General features: G+C 45.2%; 1 protein-coding gene across 2 annotated transcripts in view; it reads right to left on the bottom strand.

The window, feature by feature from the left end:
• Nucleotides 1-7,178, bottom strand: part of TBC1D8 (TBC1 domain family member 8) — a 49,234-nt gene extending 42,056 nt beyond the window's left edge. Inside the window, exon 1 of one of the 2 annotated variants that reach the window (XM_062606938.1) lies at nt 6,969-7,178. In XM_062606938.1, the coding sequence (XP_062462922.1) occupies nt 6,969-7,095 (127 nt within the window). In that variant the 5' untranslated portion in view covers nt 7,096-7,178. The remainder of the gene's footprint in view (nt 1-6,968) is intronic. The other variant, XM_062606939.1, reaches the window with a different exon arrangement.
• Nucleotides 7,179-17,933: the final 10,755 nt, after the last annotated feature.

The following is a 17,933-nucleotide window of genomic DNA, read 5'->3' as shown; positions in this document are numbered from 1 at the left end:
GCCTGGCTATCCAATGCATCTCAGGAGCTCTCCACAGGACCAACATCCTTGCTGAAAAAGGGATGGAGAGGTTATGAACCTAGCTTCCACCAGGAGCCCTAACTGGTGACCACAACCCCATGGCTGACCCAAGGCAAGACCCAGAGCTGAGATGCACTGAGGATTATCACTGGCTTCACCCTTACCTCTTACAGGCCTGCCAGAGAGCACCACTCATCCCACAGGCACTGGGCATTACAGGCTGGGGTGGAGGCTTTTAGGCAGCACCAAGGTAGGATATGGCCCAGGACAGTGGGCATGAAGTTACTGCTGGCCAGTGGCAGCCACCAGCATGAATGCTTGCGTACGCCTCTAGCTTTTTCATACCATCTTGATTTGATTTCTTTAAGAATTCAAAACTCGGATGTTTAACAAGTTGTTACTTTCACCTGGGCCACCCTAAAATCCACGTGTTTGCTGCATAAAACCACCGTCAGTTATGCAAGGCCACTAACAACAGCAGCTTTACACCAGCCACACTGTCTTCACTGAGTTTTGCAAAACTATATAGACAGGATTTGATACAACACAGCACTCATGAGAAATTATTTCTCATTAGGCTTCCCCCACAGAAATTAACCCTGCAGAACTTATTTGTGCAAGTACATAGCAAAAAGGATGGAGGACTCCTCCAAGGGCTGTAGAAAGGCTGTGTTTCCTTTGTAATGATAAGGGCTCACCACACTTGAAGATAACCACAGACATTAGATTTCAACATAAAGACTTAATGCTCCAAGCATTTATTCACCTGGGGAAAGACCAATATTCAAGCTCTTACCCTACTTCCAATATGGGTTTTGGCAGACCAAACACTGCCACTAGGTAAACTGGTTCCAGTGCTCCAGAGAGACTGGGCATAAGGAAATGAGAGGATCTGGGGCATTTCACTGTAGACATCAGTGTCCTACGGTCCCCATGACTCTTGCATCCTTAGGTGCGATGGTGAGATCCTGCTCCTGCATCAGATCACTGCACAGGAAGCAAAAGACCATACCAAGGAAAGAGAAGTGGGCGGAACCATGCCCCTGCTCTCCCGAGATGGTGGAAACTGCCCCACAGCCCTTGGGCACAGGCAATTTCTCCTTTCCTCTGCTTCCCTATGGGCCATTTCCCCAGGCGGGCACACTGCCACCGCAAGGCTCTCACAGCTCCTTATCTCAGTCCTCTGCCTTCAGTCCGGGTCAGGCCAAGCCTATTTTTATAGCCCTGAAGGCTGCACAGCCAAATGCTTCAATTCTCACGTTACAAGTGAAAATACCTGAAACTATTTTCCACCTGACAATGGAGGAGAAGGTGGGACAGTAGCTGCTGCTGCAGCCCTGTAAACTACCCAGACACGGGGCACTGCCTGGGGCAATACACAAAAAGTCTCTAATTTTTAGTGGGTGCTGCAGTATCGCTGGGGAGACAAATCCAGTATTACTTACACTGTGCCACCACAGACATGCTCAATGATTTTATAAAGAAGACATTTTTCTTATGAGGGTGGTGAGGCACTGGCACAGGTCACCCAGAGAAGCTGTGGCTGCCCAGCCATTGGCAGGGTTCAAGGCCAGGCTGGATGGGGATTTGAGCAACCTGGTCTAGTGCAAGGTGTCCCTGCCCACGGCAAGGGGTTTGGAACTGGATGAGCTTTGGAAGTCCCTTCCAACCGGAAGCATTCTGTGATTTTCCTGCATTTTTCTGTGCCATCTGGCCTCCAGAACATGAAAATAAAAAGCCATCATAGCTGTTCACTTGATTAGTGTTGCACAGGCTGGTGGGCACCCTCAAAGGAGACACAACCCAGTCCCATCTCTCCATACAGAGGTACATCCTCCTCTTTAATATAAGGATTTAACCCAATGCTAGCATTTCAACACAAGCATCTGTGGTTTTGCTTTATCCATCTCAGCATGGCTGCTCCTTACAAGCAGGAAACCCACCCCAGAAAGGCAAACAGAGGGAGCCAGAACAGCACACACAGTTCAGGAGGCAGGAATTGGGGTGCCTGGGTTTGCAGGCAGGAGCTTGGCCCTCCTGCCCTATCCCTCCTTCCCACTCATGCCTCTTGGAAACATGTTGTAATGGAGAAGCCACCCTCTTGGGGAAGAGCTTATAAGCATGCATTCTCCTTAAAAAATGTTACAGTAAAATAAGGAGATCAAAAAATAAAAGGAGAAAAAAAACCTGCTGATCTGAATTCCAGTTGTGGGCAAGGCTAGATAACATTTTGACAAGATTCCAAGCTTTCAGTAAAGTATTTGGATTTCCCCCTCTCCTTGTGCAAGGCTTCAGAGAGCTCTTCCTTAAGAAAACAAAACCATGAATGCAGACAGTGAGCATGACCAATATCCTTTATTAGCATCATTACTGTGGCATCTTCCTCTCCACCATCCACGGCATTTAAAATAAGAGCACTTCTTTTTTTCACCCCATTTTCTTCTTAATCAGAGCTCAGATTGAGCCTTTACCTATCAGCGTCTCCTTTTGGTATCTTGGACAAAAAGGCAAGCTGCTTTGAAGACTGTACTGGGACAGATCTTTTAATATGATCCTACAAATATAATATGCATTTTGCCTTTCACCCCTCCTGATGTATAAAAGCTTATGAGTATAGCCGTTTCATTCTCTACCAAAAAATCAGTCTTCACTATGTATTTGACACTCCCTTGTTACAGTGTAATGAACAGGAGCAAAGTAGATGTATTCCCTGTTTAAGTCACAAGAACCCCCAAAACCTCTGTGGTCCCTTCACAGCCTCTCTCTGAAATACGCTCTATTATGAAATTATGTACCCAGGCTTCCGGAGATGTACAGGGCTACTAAAAGCTGATGTATTTACGATGATTACAGTACTGCTTGGACTCCAGAGTATGCAAGAGTAGCAAAAGATCTTTTGCTTTCTTAATTTCCAGAAAAAGCCATTATCAATAGCCTTTTTACAGTATGCATTAAAAACTAAAATCCAAGACAGGGGAAAATAAGGATGAGAGCTCTCATCATGTAACTAGTCACATCTCTATTCACAACCAAGAGGTACCCTATAGATCAGTCCGAAAGGTACCACCCTGCAAGAATTTTACTTAGAAAAAATAAAATCCTGAGATGGGAGTTACTCCAATTGCTGGCATATAGCTCAAGGAAGTGTATTTATCACACATACCACATATATTTTTATTAAAGGAATAATAAAGGTCAGATTCATATACAGAAGATGCTTCTTTTTGCCAGTGTATTATATTTAAAGTCGTGAATCATAAACGCTTATGTAAACTGAAGGAGAAATCAATTTCTTTTCAAAATGTTCATCCTCTGCAAGTTGTAAGCCATGTAAGATCACATCCAGCTTAGAAAGTACCCTTTCATCCAGCTGAAAATGAAGGCTGGGAAAATAGTAAGGGGAAATAACATAACTAAATTAAAAACACAAGTAAAACAGGAACAAGACAATTTTTATTGATCTACTTCAGGCCAGCACTTAAAGCAGCACAGTACCTCAGAAAAAATGAAGACAAAAATCCGCTCAAAACATAGTTCATTTTAAAGTTTTATTTCACCTTATTTTAAAAAGGGGAAATTTACAAGTATTTAGAAGAATCTTAAGTGGGTTTTTATGTACTAAGAGTGTGTGATGTGAAGTACTGTGTAAACAGCAACTGCAAAGCCAGCTGCTTGGGAAGAGTGGGAAACCACCCTCAGTCCAGTGTTTGTGATGAAATCGTTCCTAACACCTCCCAGAACAAGTGGTTTTGCTGTCAGAATGCACAAGACTAATCTAATCAAACAGGAAGGTGAATGAGGCTTTCAACTTCCCCTCATAAAAATGAACATATTGATTCACTTACAGGCTAAATCATCATGCTGTATTCTACTATAAGGAATTTGACAGTATATTTTACTACCGTGGCAGCACCTCAAGCTTATCATTAACATATAAGCTCAGAACTAAAGATATCTGCAAGTACCAAATCTAACCAATTTCGACCTGTTAATCATGCCTACATCACAAGCCTTTTAGTGGGGATAAAGAGGTCTCCAATTATGGGGAAAAAAAACTCCAAAACCCACCAGACCAGAATCAACAGAAATTGCTGAGCTAAATATTTTTCTTAAAATCTGTAACTTAAAATTATTTTTAAAAATAGTAAAAAAAGAAAAATAATTCAGTTTCTATAAAGTATTTCTAAAATAATATCCATTTCCTTCCTAAGTCTGACCCAAAAGAGCTCTCAGGTAGAGATCCAGGTAAAGTGCTAAGCTAAACAGTTACTTGAAAAGCATGTCCCTCAGGAAGACAGAAACCAAGATGACACTGGTCAGGTAATGAGGAGTTAAACACAGCCTCCATCATTTTTTTGTACCCACTGCTTGCAAGCCCAGCCTGGATTCAGTCACTTCCCTAGGATGCAAATTAAATAACAGTAGTAAATGTAGTATCTTTCTTACAAACATCTGCTCAGAGTCCGACTGAAACACAGCACGCAAAGAAACAGATACGGAAGAAAAGAGCTTTTGTGTGAGAGATCTTCTGTAGCCCATCCTTCAGCAATTAAAACCACATAAAACATACCCTCCAGCTGTGCTAACTTACTCTTACATAATGGACAAAATGCCCTGGCAAGGAGAGAGAAGCATCCAAGAAGAAAAAAAAAGCATGCAAATATGAGAATAGGGCCATAAAACATTTGCACTGAACATGAGGACGTGTTGCAGTAACAGGCAGGAGGGGCAGCTCAAACACCGCACCCATCCACTCTGTTTAAAGCCAGTCACATCACGGGTGGTCCCCTGCCCCATCTACACTCTTTACGTATGAAACCCGGTCTCCTGGAGGCTTTGTTCTGCTGATCCTACACGGGTCTAACACAGCCTGAGGATATGCAGCCTCCTCCTCCTCACTGGAGGAGCTATGAGATTCTCTTTTACCATGGCACCTGCTTTCACGTATAGGATCTTCACATCTTTGAATCTTCTACCTTTCCATCAAACGTAACTGCAATGGCCAGGGTTCAAGTTACTAAAGGGAAAAGAAGAGAGATATCGAGATTTTTCTCACTTTAGCTTTGCTTCCGCAGTAAAACAAAATCTTCTAAACGTATGTCTCTACAGCTTGGCAGACCATATCTGAAATATGATAGTGCTTAACTGCCCTTTGCATCTGCCTGTTTGGAAAGGGCAGGTAGTAGTAAAAGTGTCTCTATAGCCATGTAAAGCAAGAATCAGGAGGCAAGCTTTGCACTGAAAGCAAACAGTTACTAGCAAAGCCCAACTGTTTCTCAGCGCAGGTCTCCATTTCATTTATCCCAAGTAAAAACGGAGGGGGGCGGGGGGGAGGGAAGCTACCCATCTAACTCCAGACATGCTCCGTGCTTTTTGGTTACAGGACTCTAATTTCTAAGCTCTTTTAAATACAAACATTTCCAAATGCTTTATGAGACTGTCAGAATTTACAGTTCCCTTTGAAAACACTGACGGAGACAGGAGTAGCTTTCCTTTGCCAGCCAGAAGAGATTTGTGCAAGCCCGTGCACTGTGGATTCAGCAAAATGATTCACCTGAAACTTAACCGGAGAGAAAAGCAGTTTGTTTGGTTTAAGCTTGCAGATTTCTGCCACGGAAAGCTCAAGTGTGAGGAGTTAACGTTTGTGGATCTGAACCTCATGATTGCCCTGGACCTAAATCAAGCAGCTGTAAACAGCTATTTTTAACTCTGAAAATTAATACACATCGTCCTTACAATCACAAAAGACTGGCTTATGACTTCCACACGGGCAGCAGGGGAAAATATGAGCATCAGCATTTAACTTGCTGGCAAAACTTCCATTAACAATACCAGGGCTGGCGTTTCAATAGTAACACAGTGACAACACGGGATCAACCCAAGCCACAATTAAGTTCTGTGTTCGTTATGACTCCACATCTAGGAGAAGCTCCAGCAGACAGCAGTATTATCAAGTGGCAAGGGTCAATGGTTCGGAAGCAAAAGGTTTTAATAAAGCAAATACTCCCTTTGAAAACACCCAACCATCCCTTCAAATATATGAACCACCATTAAAAATCCTGATTTTAAAAAGGCACAAAACAACTTCATCTGTTTTTAAATAAGACTTACACTGTTAAACTGTATTAATCCTTCAAAGTATTGTCTGTTTGCATTCAGACACTGTTGTCTTTGAATCAAAAGTCTGGCCCAGATTCTTTACTCGGTTACTCGACAACATCAACGCCAGAGTAGGATAAATGCAAGAGTAAGTCGGAATCCACTTTTCCACAACGCTGAACTGACACCCTCCTCCCCGTAATATCTGTACTGGCCAAAAGCCGTAAGCATACATATGACTCCCATCATATATAGGTGGGAAGCTCTGCCTCAGCACAGGTCGTGGCCGGTGGCGGGGGCACAGCCCGGCTGGGGTGCCCCCAGCAGACCCCTGCCGAGAACAGCGGCCTCGGCCCGATCCCGGCTCGTGTTTCCGCGGCCAGCTCCGCAGGGAGCAGGGCCGGCCCGATCCCCCGGCGGCTCTCCCCAGCGGGCCCGAGCCCCGAGCTCGCCCCCAGTCGTACTTAAGAAAGCCACCGGGAGGCGAGAGGGGAAGTAAAAATAGAAGTGGCTTTCGCGGTGCTGGAGGCTACAGAAGCACGAAGCTGCTCCAGAGGCTACTCGGGGGAAGGGGGGGCCGTTCTTACGCCCGGCCGGCGGCAGCCTCCGCGAAGGGGCGAGATCCACGCTGCCCCTCTCCCGGCCCTCACTTGTCCCCCGAGCAGAGGCGGCCAGCCCAGGGTCCCCGCCGCGGTCCGAACAAAGAGGCCGCTCCCGCCTCCTGCCCCACCAGCGGGTCCCCCCCGTCGCGGCCAAGTTCCCGCGGGGCAGAGCGGAGGCAGGGGTGGATCTGCCGCCCGGCCCGGCCCAAGCCGGCTCCCCGCTGAGCCCTCCGCGCCACCGGGTACCTGTGAAGCGGCCGCCGCCGTCTCCGTGGCCCCGACGGCGCTGCAGGATGAAGTAGCCGCTGCTCTTCTGCGTGACCCACAGCTTGAGGGCGTTCTTCAGCAGCACCTCCTCGGGCTTCAGCCACATCTTCCCCCGGTCCGGAGCGCTCACGCACTCTCTGTGTCCCCCCCAGCGAGCCCGCCCGCCTTGCCCCCCACCCCTCACCGCCGCACCGCGCCCCGGCAACCCGGGTCACATCGCCCCCCGCGGGCTGCGCGGCGCGGATCTGGCTGCCTCCGCGCGGGCCCGGCGGCCGGGGAGGGGCGGAAGGCGGAGCCCAGGAGCGGGCCGCCCTGCCCGCGGAGCCGGGGGCTTTGTGCGGTGGAGGAGGCTGGGATCCGAGACAGGCACGTAGCGGGAGGGAGGGCTTCCCTCCCGGCGGGAGCGTGGTTCCGCTTGCCCCTCCTGAGGGTTCCATGGTGCCCCGAGCCCCCCACACGGCGCAGTGGGGTTCCCACGGCACCCAGGAGTCCTGGTGACCTGCGCTTAGTGCAGCGGGTTGCGCCGGGATCGGGCCCCCAGGTCTACCCAGCCTGTGTAAGCACCTTCGGGATGTGCCCCATGTCGAGGAAGCACCCCCACATCCACGGGTCTGCGGCCCCGCAGAGCCTCCCGCGGTGGCAGGCAGGAAAGGGTGCTTGGCTTCGGAGGCGGAGAGGGAGGCAGCTCTGCTTTCCTGCTTCCTTCAGGATCAGAGCCTGAAGGGTGAGTGAGCCTGCAGCTACTTACTTTGATGTCTGAATCTGAACGCCAGTGCTTGAAGCTGCGTATCTCGGTTGAAAAGTCAGAATCCTAATTTTACTCTTCCCCCCCTTATTTAAGAAATAATCAGGGACTCCTTGTGGTTGAGCTGGTGGTGGGATCGTTTGTAAACCTGCACAAACGGTTCCTGCCGCAGCACCTTTACATTGGTAATCCTCTAACGCTGTATTTTACATTTTCATTAACCCAGATTGCCGTTAAAACATAAAAAACTTTCTTGCAGTCAAATGCTCTGCTTCCGATTAGCGCGAGTATTAAGTAATTTCTTGATAACTGCTGCAGCAGCAGGCTGCTAAACTTCACACACTCCTCATTCAGATTCAAGACCTCAGTCACTGTGTGTTAAATCACATCCTCGTAATTTGGCCAAAGATCCCTCTGTGTAGAGAATTTTGATTAGAGGAAAAGTCCTGAGCTTCACCTTACCAAGCTCAACCTCTTGCTCAATGAGTTGTAAATTTCCCAATTCTCTGATGCTGCAGCGCACTGCTGAGCATAGCCAGCAGCAATTATTAACTGGGAATTGGAAGGTGCCCACGGGGACCGGTTTCCAGCTGCCAGTGGGAACATTTAGCAGGCAAAATTCTGTACCCAGCTGCAGTCTAGTACACACTTGTGTGATCACTGTGTGATCATGTTCTTTACAATTTTAAAGTAAAGCAGTGATTTCATTCCCATACCTAGAATAGCGAGCCAGTACTGTGAGCGTACAAGTTGTCTGGTGCAAAAATAAAAGCTGTTAAAAGGAGAAGATGGACATACACACAACAATGTGCTTAAAAATTCATGGGAGTGTAAGAGGGAGTTATTTTAAATGTCCTTACAGGATAAGAATAGCTCAGAGGTTTCCCCTGCCCCCAACACAATCCTCTGAAGACATGTAAGTTGACAGTTTATGTGGTTTTTTTCCAGCTATTTGAATATTAATTTCTGTTACTGTTTTTGGAGTGGTTTTTACACTCAACCTTGCGTTTTGGGCAAGCTGATTTGAGACATAATTGAGAAGAGGACCAAGGAGATTTGCTGAGGTGCTCTTGTGTTGCGGTGCTCTTGCACTCAAGAATAAGCAAAAGAGTAAAGCCATTGGTTCCAGGATCCGGTGCCAGGCACACCTGCCTCTGTTAATTGCATCTCCAGACATGCTTCTGGTTGAACTCCACCAACAGTACTCCTTCATCGCCACAGGCTTTGTAACCACATCCAAGCTGGCCCAATAATCACTAAATCAAAATGGGATCATTCATGCTTTTTAGACAAGCAGCTTTTCCAATACACGAAACCAGTGGAACATAACTGACGAAATGCCTTCAGAGGGGGAAGAGGGAGATGAATGAGATGAAGGAAAACTGATCCATGACACCAGAGTAAACCAAAGCCCTTTGTAATACATGTTGTAACAAACACACCTACTGAAAGTAGGAGCGCAGTTCTTTCTCCACGTGGCATCTGTGCTGAGCATTCCCTGACATCCTGAGGAGGCTGCAGAGACACTCGCTGCCAAAACACCTGTGAATTTTAGGATACCACCACTCTCACTCCCACCCCCTGAGGATCTCATTTCCCACAGAAACACAGAACTTACCAGAGCCATGAGTATGAATTCGTTCAATGTTCATCATGTCATTGATGCTGCCAGCCTTTGGCAGGGTCAAAAAGGCTTGCAGAAAGAAGTTGAACATGTTTATTGTATTATTTAACAAAAAAAAAAACAGCAAGGCAAAATCACCATGTATACATCTCATCATCAAATGAAGCATCCTCTACCTGCCAACTAGTCTTAGCAACAGTTAACAAAGGTTTACGTTCATGAAGAAAGTCCTGCAGCGATGTGCTGGCTATTTCCACAGACAGTATTTGACCAGGATTTGGGTGACCTGAGGATCCCCTGTGAGGCAATTGTTTTATAATTCTGGTGTTTAGAGAGGCAAATAAAACCAGTAGATTGTTAGTCACAACCAGGGTGCTGTGAGAAGTTATACACTTCCTTTTATATGTCCTCTGATACAGTCTAGAAAAGACAGGACTATCTTACTCAATTGCTTGAAGGTACTTAAGGTTAGTAGGCAGGAGAAAATAGCTTTAGAAAAAATGAAGAAGCATTTGAAAGGAAAGAATGGAAAGAAAATGAGGTTTCTGGCCTTATGCCACCCTTAATATGCACTCTGAAATGACCGTGTTTGGGTTATTTATGATGCTGTGCATCTCCTAGATTTCAGAACCAAATAGCACAAGGCAGGGAGTCCGCTGTTCAGACTACATTAAAGCACAGCATCAGTCATACCTGGAATAAACTGCAGAGATTCTGAGTGTCCATGAGGCAAAGTACAGACTGCATAGGGCACAGGGAACAGTCATGGGGAAAAGTTTGCTTTCCCTCCTTGCCTTTGTCACTGACTGCCTTCCCAGCCTGGGCATGCCCTTTAACTTTACATGGCCTCATCTTTTTTATCCATCAAACACATATATAATTTTTATTCTGGATGTTGTCGAGATGCTTGGGGAAGGGGTATTTTTCATGGACATAAAATCAATGAGGAATGATGGAATGGGCTACAGTGGTCCAGGCCTCCTGTCTCTGCAGAGGGTCCCAAGCCCCCTGAATCTACACTGGCAGGGGGGAGTGTGGAGGATGGTGGCTGGCAGTGTTTGAACATACTTAGAGTGTGCAGTGCTCTAGGATAGGCTCCAAGGACTGAAATCACATAGTTGAAGCTGATACATGTATGGGCTGCCACCAAAACAGGTTTTCTATGCTCCCCCCAGCTCCTCCAGCCTCCTGTAATGAATTGTATTAACTAAACTAGTAAGAAACTAACTTCTATTTATTTGTTTTTGATAGGTTAGTTCTTTAATCACGTTGTGACTGTGGGAAACCAGGGTGCAAATGGATGTCTTGGGCTGGGGGAAAGAAATAGGCTTATCTTTCAGGCAAGAGACGGTAGGGAGATTTGTTTGCATTTATCGTGAAATGAGAGCCTAAAGATGGAGCTTAATTTATTTATACTTATAAGAAAACATTAGCTGGAATTTGGCCAGCGTTCTGTAGGTGCACAGTCTCATCCATGTTTCCAGTTTTGAGTCTTTCTTTACCTAGTGTCTGTATTAGTGTCTGAAAAAGCCCTCATCAGTGAGCTAATTCAATTCCCAAGACACAATTGATCAAAATCCCAGGTGATCCTGAATTTGGATGTATTAGAGGCAGAAGTGAGTGCAGAGAAGTAATGTATAGGGAGCTAGGGAAATAATACATATTAGTGAATATAACATTGGAAATTCAAACTCCTAGCTAATACATTGAGGGGGGAAATAAATATACTTATTCCAGGGGAATTCATCTACACTGAAGTAACGAGCAGATGTGGTGACATACTAGATCAGCACCCAGCTGCAACCTTAAGCCCTCAGCATGCTGTTCCAGGCAAAAGATCACCCTTGAAAGGACCCCGAACATCCAAAATCCCCCACTGCTAAGACTGACAGGCTTTCCATGTAACATAGGAATATATATTTCCTGCACTCTGGAGGCAAATCACAGACCAGGTAGGTAACAGTCCTCCTCTACAGAAGTCTGAAGGGACCATTCTTGAGATTTCATATTAATTTCAGAGTACTTCAGTGTTTGAATGATGTAGATCTAGTGGAGACAGCTTAAGACAAGAACAGATGTAATTAAGGGTTTAAAGCTGACTTGTGAGCTCAGACTGGATGGGTTTGATCTATGTGTATCTCGGCTGAAAGTGACAGCTGAAATGAAGCACAAAATAGCTGGTTACAAGTGCCAGTGAGTTAAAACCAAAGAAACTGATGTATTTATTTGGTTAAAAAAACAATTCACTAAAAGCAGTAAGAGATTATATTTTTCAAGAAGGAAAGGTTAGATTAAATACTAATCAAATCCTGCTGACCAGGAAGGTTTTTACTTTGCTGAATGGTGTACTGAGGAACTAGCAGCATTTTAGAAATAGCATAAGATGAAGCATTTTATATAATGTAACTCTGCAATCAGAAAGATTAGGCAACTAAGCAAGATGCCTTCTGTGCTCAACCAATGACTTTCTTCATTATGAGAAATCCCGCACAAGAGGAGATTTTTTAAGACGCTTTGAAAGGCTCCTCTATGAGGTTTTACACATCAGACACCCTCCCAGACACTGTTCTGTTGGAAGGGGGCCATATTTGCTTCTCACTTGCAGAAAGTCCACTTCAAATGTGGCAGAAATGAGAGGACCCAGAGGGAAATCATAGCAATTCATACGCAGCTCCCAACTCCTGGCAGCATGCCTCCGTTGAAACTACACTGCAAAGGCCCCTGCTGCCAGACATATCAGATTCTAGGAATCTGCGGAAGCAATCCTTAAACTTAGATCTTTCAAATAGTTTCAAACACAAGATGCATTTAGGTTTGAAAGGATCCAGGAAGAGGCAAAGGTAGTCAAAGTCTTCCACATCGAGAACTCCTGTGGAAATGCCTGAGCATTCTTGGCTACCTTTCCAAGTAATTTAATGTTCATCATCTTTCTCGAGTAATGAATGGATTGCAAAAGCCAGTTAATGTTTATGGGTTCACATGTTTTTGTCTTCCCATCTGCTCTAGTAAAGTAACAAAACTGTTACAACCTGTAATTAATTCCAGAGGTTTCACTTATTATCTCTGATGAAATTAATGCCTGTGTAATAATAAAGGTATAAGAAGATATAATACAGTATCAGGAACAAGTGCAATTAAGCTACAGGCAACACTGTAAAAACACATTAGAGGTCCTGACTCACAGTTTTATGCAATAATATTTCACAGCTTTTTCCCTGTCAACAACAACATAATGTGCATTTCTCTATTTCGACTGGCTGAACTCATTCAAGTACTGGGTCTTTTGATGAACTATTTAGGACAGTGATGTCCAAAATGTGCTGCTGATTCCACTTCTTGTTTTGCTTCCAGCATTACTCCGTGACCTCCAATTGCAAAACCCACTTCTGCAATTTAGGACTGCCAAACCTCTTCTGGGAATCACACAGTTTCTGTGACACTGGAAGGGCTGTCACATTTCAAGGTGTTTGACAAACATTTCTTAAGACATATATGTGGTTTAAGGCAGTAATTCTCTAACTTTTATCTCACTCAACTTCCAGTTCTCTAAAACACTAGAGGAAAAAACAGTCCCTTAACCCTATACTCACATACAGCAAATCCCTGCAGAGGACACAGGAGACAGAAGGGAAACTCAGGCTTCAAGGTCACTGTTTCTGCAAAGGACAGCAGAGGAGTGTGACCATGACTTTTCCTGCCACTCACTTAACAACCCACCACCACCAGCAGTGCTCAATAATGTTTCTGCACTCTGCCAGAGTTAAGCCACAGCTGCTTTCCTCTCCACCTTCCGTAGGTGCAGAAGACCTCTCTTCATCACAGCTTGCCCAACCCCATTGGTAATGACCCTGGGGAGCCAAGAGGACGTGCTTTTGATGACTTCTGGTACGATGGAAAGAAGAAGGTACTTCTCATATTACTGCCCAGGATACCCTCCCTGTCCATCCTCCAGGGGCCTGACCTCTTGTCTCAGAGGCATTTTCACTCTCAAAGACATAGCTATGGATAGACCTCATCCTCTCTGGGCTTTTATATATTACTCAGTTTGACTCTGAAATAAGACACTAAAATTATTCTGGTACAAAAGGAGAGGAATGCCCAGCCCTAGATAAGAAACTGCATTCCAAAAATACCATTTATTTTGGGCATGGCATAGTTGCTATACTATAGTGGGAATGGAAAAGCTGGCCTTCTAAAATACATTGGCACTCTTCAAAGAGAATGAAGCAAACAGCCAGTGTTTTTGGTACCTTTTGGAATGTAGTGAATAAAACTTGGTGATACGAGCTCTGAAACAACAGAGCAAATTAGCAGTGCCAAGAACAGAGGTGGCAGAATCAGAAGTAAAGGTGCAAAGGGTTTGTAAACTGTGACATGGTGAAAAGCCCAGAGGAAAGAGGACAAAATTTCCTAAACAGAGGTTGTGACCTGCCCATTTCCTAACTGCAATTTTCTGTAGAGCAGTGGTGTTTCAGCAGCAAAAGAAATGACCTTGGTAGGAAAAAGGTATTGCTGCACGAACACGCTACTGAAAGCATAGCTGCTGGCATCCACTCATGCTAGGCAGTCTCAAAGGAAGCCTGAAGTGGAGTGGCCAGTGTTAGCAGCAGCTTCCTCCAGGGCTGTTTCCTGATCTAAAATCCTCATGCTAATTCATCTTCCAAGATCAAAAAGTCTTCATGAGGCCAGTTAGGTGACTTCAGGAAAACAAACCCCAAAACACCTCCAAAAGTACACCAGCATTGTTTATAGTACCCCATCTTGTTTCCATATGAAGGTGAGCAGTGGTATTTTTACCATAGCTGTCTTTTGCTGGAATTGGGTATAATCTGCCTTAGCTAAAAGTGTGGCCTAGGAAGCTGGCAGAATTTCCATTTTATTTTGCTGCACTTGGAACCAGAGGTTCTTGTTGTTTTAAAGATTTCCTTTAGGTTCTTACCCTGTTTTCCTTTGAACAACCATCCCCACGGACTGCTGTCCATGCAGCCAGTAGGAGCTTTTGGAAATCGTGAAAGAACCATGTCTTTTTCTCAGTCAGAGATGACTCAAGACACACAAGAGTTGCAGAACAAAAACACATTAAGGTATATCATCTCTCTTAAAGTTATTATGGTCTCTGCCCTGCCTATATGGGGTCTGATGTTGTACTCCTGTTCCATGGGGTTTCTCATAACCCTGCACATGCAAGGACCCTACAGCCAGCTTGAAGCCACATAAAACTCTACTGCTCCCTGTTTTCCTGAATCCTGCCCCCCTGTTTGACAGCTGTGGAGAGTTGGCATCTCCCCACAGGTCTCAACGCCACGTTACGACCCGAGCAGGGTCAGGGTGAGCATGTTGGGGCTGCTGGTGGTGCCAGTGGTGCCAGAGATGGGCATGGCAGTGTGGCAGAAGGCGCAGGGGGAATCACCATTTCTGCTCACCTCCTGAGGATTTCAAACAACCTATGGGGAGCGGCAGCTGCAGAAGTGGCAGAACTGTGTCACAGCACAAACCTGATTGTCACCAAGCTGTCAGCACTTTGAGACAAGCTTTAAAATGTGAGTGCCTTTAAGGAACCCTTTAAGATGATTTTTCCTGGGAATTTTTTACTCATTTTTGTGTGCTGGGGATCCCCAAAGGAGCATTTCTGTTGTGATTCTTACATCTTCCCACTGATCTGCCATGACACTCAAGGTTATTCTGAGACTGTACTTGGCACATTGCTGATAGTGCCTGGCAGGAACTGTGCTGCACATGCCTAGGACTGGGTTTGAACTTGCTCTCTTTGATCAGTACTGCATTTCTGCTTCTACCTGACTGCTGTATCTGTTTGAAAGCTCTGTGATTTCCTCCTGTTTTGGCTGCTGGCTGATTTGAACATGACACCTGCCATTTCAACAGAACCTGAAGGCTTTTCACCACCCCTGTTTTTGCAAGTAGGCAAACAAGATCTTAGTCTTTAAAACAAACATGGCCACAGAACAATTAACACTGGAAATGCATCATTCTGAGGAAATAACTATATCTCTCTCTTCCTTTTTTGTAATTATGCTGCTATGGACAAAATTTGTGGGGATTTTCCTTTTCTGGACTACCAATTCACGCAGTTTCTGAAGAAGTCCCGTGTTGTTTCTCCCTCGTTTCAGTGGAGCTGCTAACTACCTACACATTCGTGTTTTCTGTTCCTTTCAGGAATAAAATATTCATCACACGCTTACAGAAATGCACCCAAACCATCTGCCTGGTCTTTATGGGAGATTGAGAAAGATTTGAAAACATGCCTTGCTTCCCTTCCCATTTGCACGGATGAATGGATTTACTTGGAAGTCTTTTCTTCTAATCTTTGTTTTACCTTGCCCTTTTTATAGGTGTCTTAAGCCCACAAAGTCTTTGTTTCCTTTCTTGTCATGGCACAATAGTAACCAATTAGGATGTTTTTAGATACCTATTTCACTCATAAACTAGTCTCTTCTTTATATACTTTGTGAAAACCCAGCAAGCCAACAAAGCCTGAATTTTCAGAAGCTATTGCTGCTATTGACTGTACAGGTTTAGACCTAGCTTTGCAGAAGGAATCAGCATACAGTTGACAACAATAGCAACAGTGAAATCAATCCCTTTGGAGTTCTGGTGCTGAGCATCAAGGAGAGCTCTTAAAAGTAGTTTCTGCTTTTGAAAGCTTTGGACTTAAGCCAGAGCTTTCATCTCCTTATCTATGAAAATGGAATACAGCTTAAATACCTCTCCAAAAGCTCATGAAGCTCACTGAAAAGCACTATTACTGATTATTTACTAATTCCTGTTGCCTTGCACCTTCACATTCCTTTCACATGTCAAAGAAGAGGATTTTGCAGGCAGCAGAACCAGCAAAACCTGTAACAGCCTCTGCTTTCCTCTCTGCCTTCCCTTACTGTAACAGTCTCCCTGTATCCTCTCTGCAGATCCCCACATTGCCTTTACATCTTCTACTCCTCCTTCCCAGGATGCCTCCTGTAGCCCCTCCTTCCAGTGTGGTCCTGGACTCCCTCCCAAGGCCTCTGTGTTGAGGCTGGCAGAGCCCTTCTTCCCCGCCAAGTTTCCATCTGGTGGAGCTTGTACACTTCCCTCTCTTTCAGGCCCCTGCCCTTCTCTCTCCTTTGGCTGAAATTAGCCACAGGTTTAAGAGTGGTTGGAATGGGGAGGTTGGTACAAAACTGTGTAAATACAGTTGGTTTCTTCCTTTGTTCATCAAGCAGACTTTTGAAATGCTCTGAATGTTCAGATCATAAATAAACTGCACTGAGCAAACTCACTTTTCCCTGTTGAAACCATTTATCTAAGTACACTATTGACATTTCTCTGTGCTCCTTTTTCAAGGCTGTACTCACAGGGGTAGGTGTATGTGAGTTGTTCCATTCATGGCACAGATTAAGTCTTCTGAAGGACATAGTGGCTTGTCTCAGAATTGCTTATGTTCTCCAGCAACAAGACTCAGCATCTTAACAACAAAAAACATTTTCAGAAGCATTTTCATCCTATCAAACTATCCTGCAGTAGCTCTCACCTTGTGCCTGGCATAGCCTGTATAAGCTGCAGTAACTCCTTGTGGCCAGAGGAAGGACGCTGTGAGCTGAGGAGCTTACTGGGGCATGCCATTCTCTAAAGACAAAGAACATAGCTACAAAACTACAGGAACATGTACATCCATACAGGCACTTTCTATACCTCCATGGAGAAAGCAGTAAGCTAACAGAGGAACTGAAATCAAGCTAGTTTTGTTAACTGCTTTGCCCCTTTTTTTGTCTGAGAAGCAGTGCTAGGACTCAGGAAAGCTGATGCTTTCAGTTCTGCCATGCACTTGCAGGTCTGGCAAGTTACACCTCTGCCTGCTTGTCTGTGTAGGAGACATATGTAAGTGTGGATACCCAGACAAACCAGATTTGCCTGAAAGCACACATTTGAGTGACTGTTCTATATGCAAGTCCTTGTGAGGGGTTTTGGGAGGGTGGCTAGGTCTTCGAAGCATCACCAGCATGAGCTACCTAAGAAACTGTTCCACAATGTGCTGCAGAAAGATGTATTTGTCTTTCCTCAGCTCCTGCTCACAGATGGCCCTAGACCATTATTAAACTACCAAAAATAAAATACTTCTGATTCAGCATTTTGTCCTCTGTGTCCTATCCAGCTGCTGCCCCGGCATGGATCCTGCACCAGTGAATGAGCTGTTCCTGTTTTGGATGGTGATGTTATTTCAGAAGGATGCACACAGAAGGCCATGGCCATGAAGGGCATTTCAACAGTGTTTCTTTTTAACCCTTACTTGATGGTGATAGTTCCTGGCAAAGAATGGTGCTGCTGATGTAGTAGAATGGAGACAGCTGCTATTTGCTTCAGCCCTTGCCAGCTGAGGTTTCTGGTGCTACAGGGTTGTGAAATTGCATCAAGATCTAGAGTAGGGGTGATGAACTGCAGCTACAGAGGTATTGTATAGCAAAAGACACCTTTGTGGAGCCCTGTGAAGAGCTTGCTCTGACCCACAGATGCTGTTATGCTGTTATAAACCAGGGAGGACGCAGTGCACGAATGGGTCATCACTACCAACTGGGAGATGGCT

The sequence above is a fragment of the Pezoporus occidentalis genome, unplaced genomic scaffold (genome assembly GCF_034315485.1).
Source record: "Pezoporus occidentalis ecotype Australia unplaced genomic scaffold, CSIRO_AGI_Poc_V1 ctg99, whole genome shotgun sequence".
NCBI classification, from domain to species: Eukaryota; Metazoa; Chordata; class Aves; order Psittaciformes; family Psittacidae; genus Pezoporus; species Pezoporus occidentalis.
Note: the sequence above shows the minus strand (reverse complement) of the source record. Positions and strands in the feature narration are given on the sequence as shown.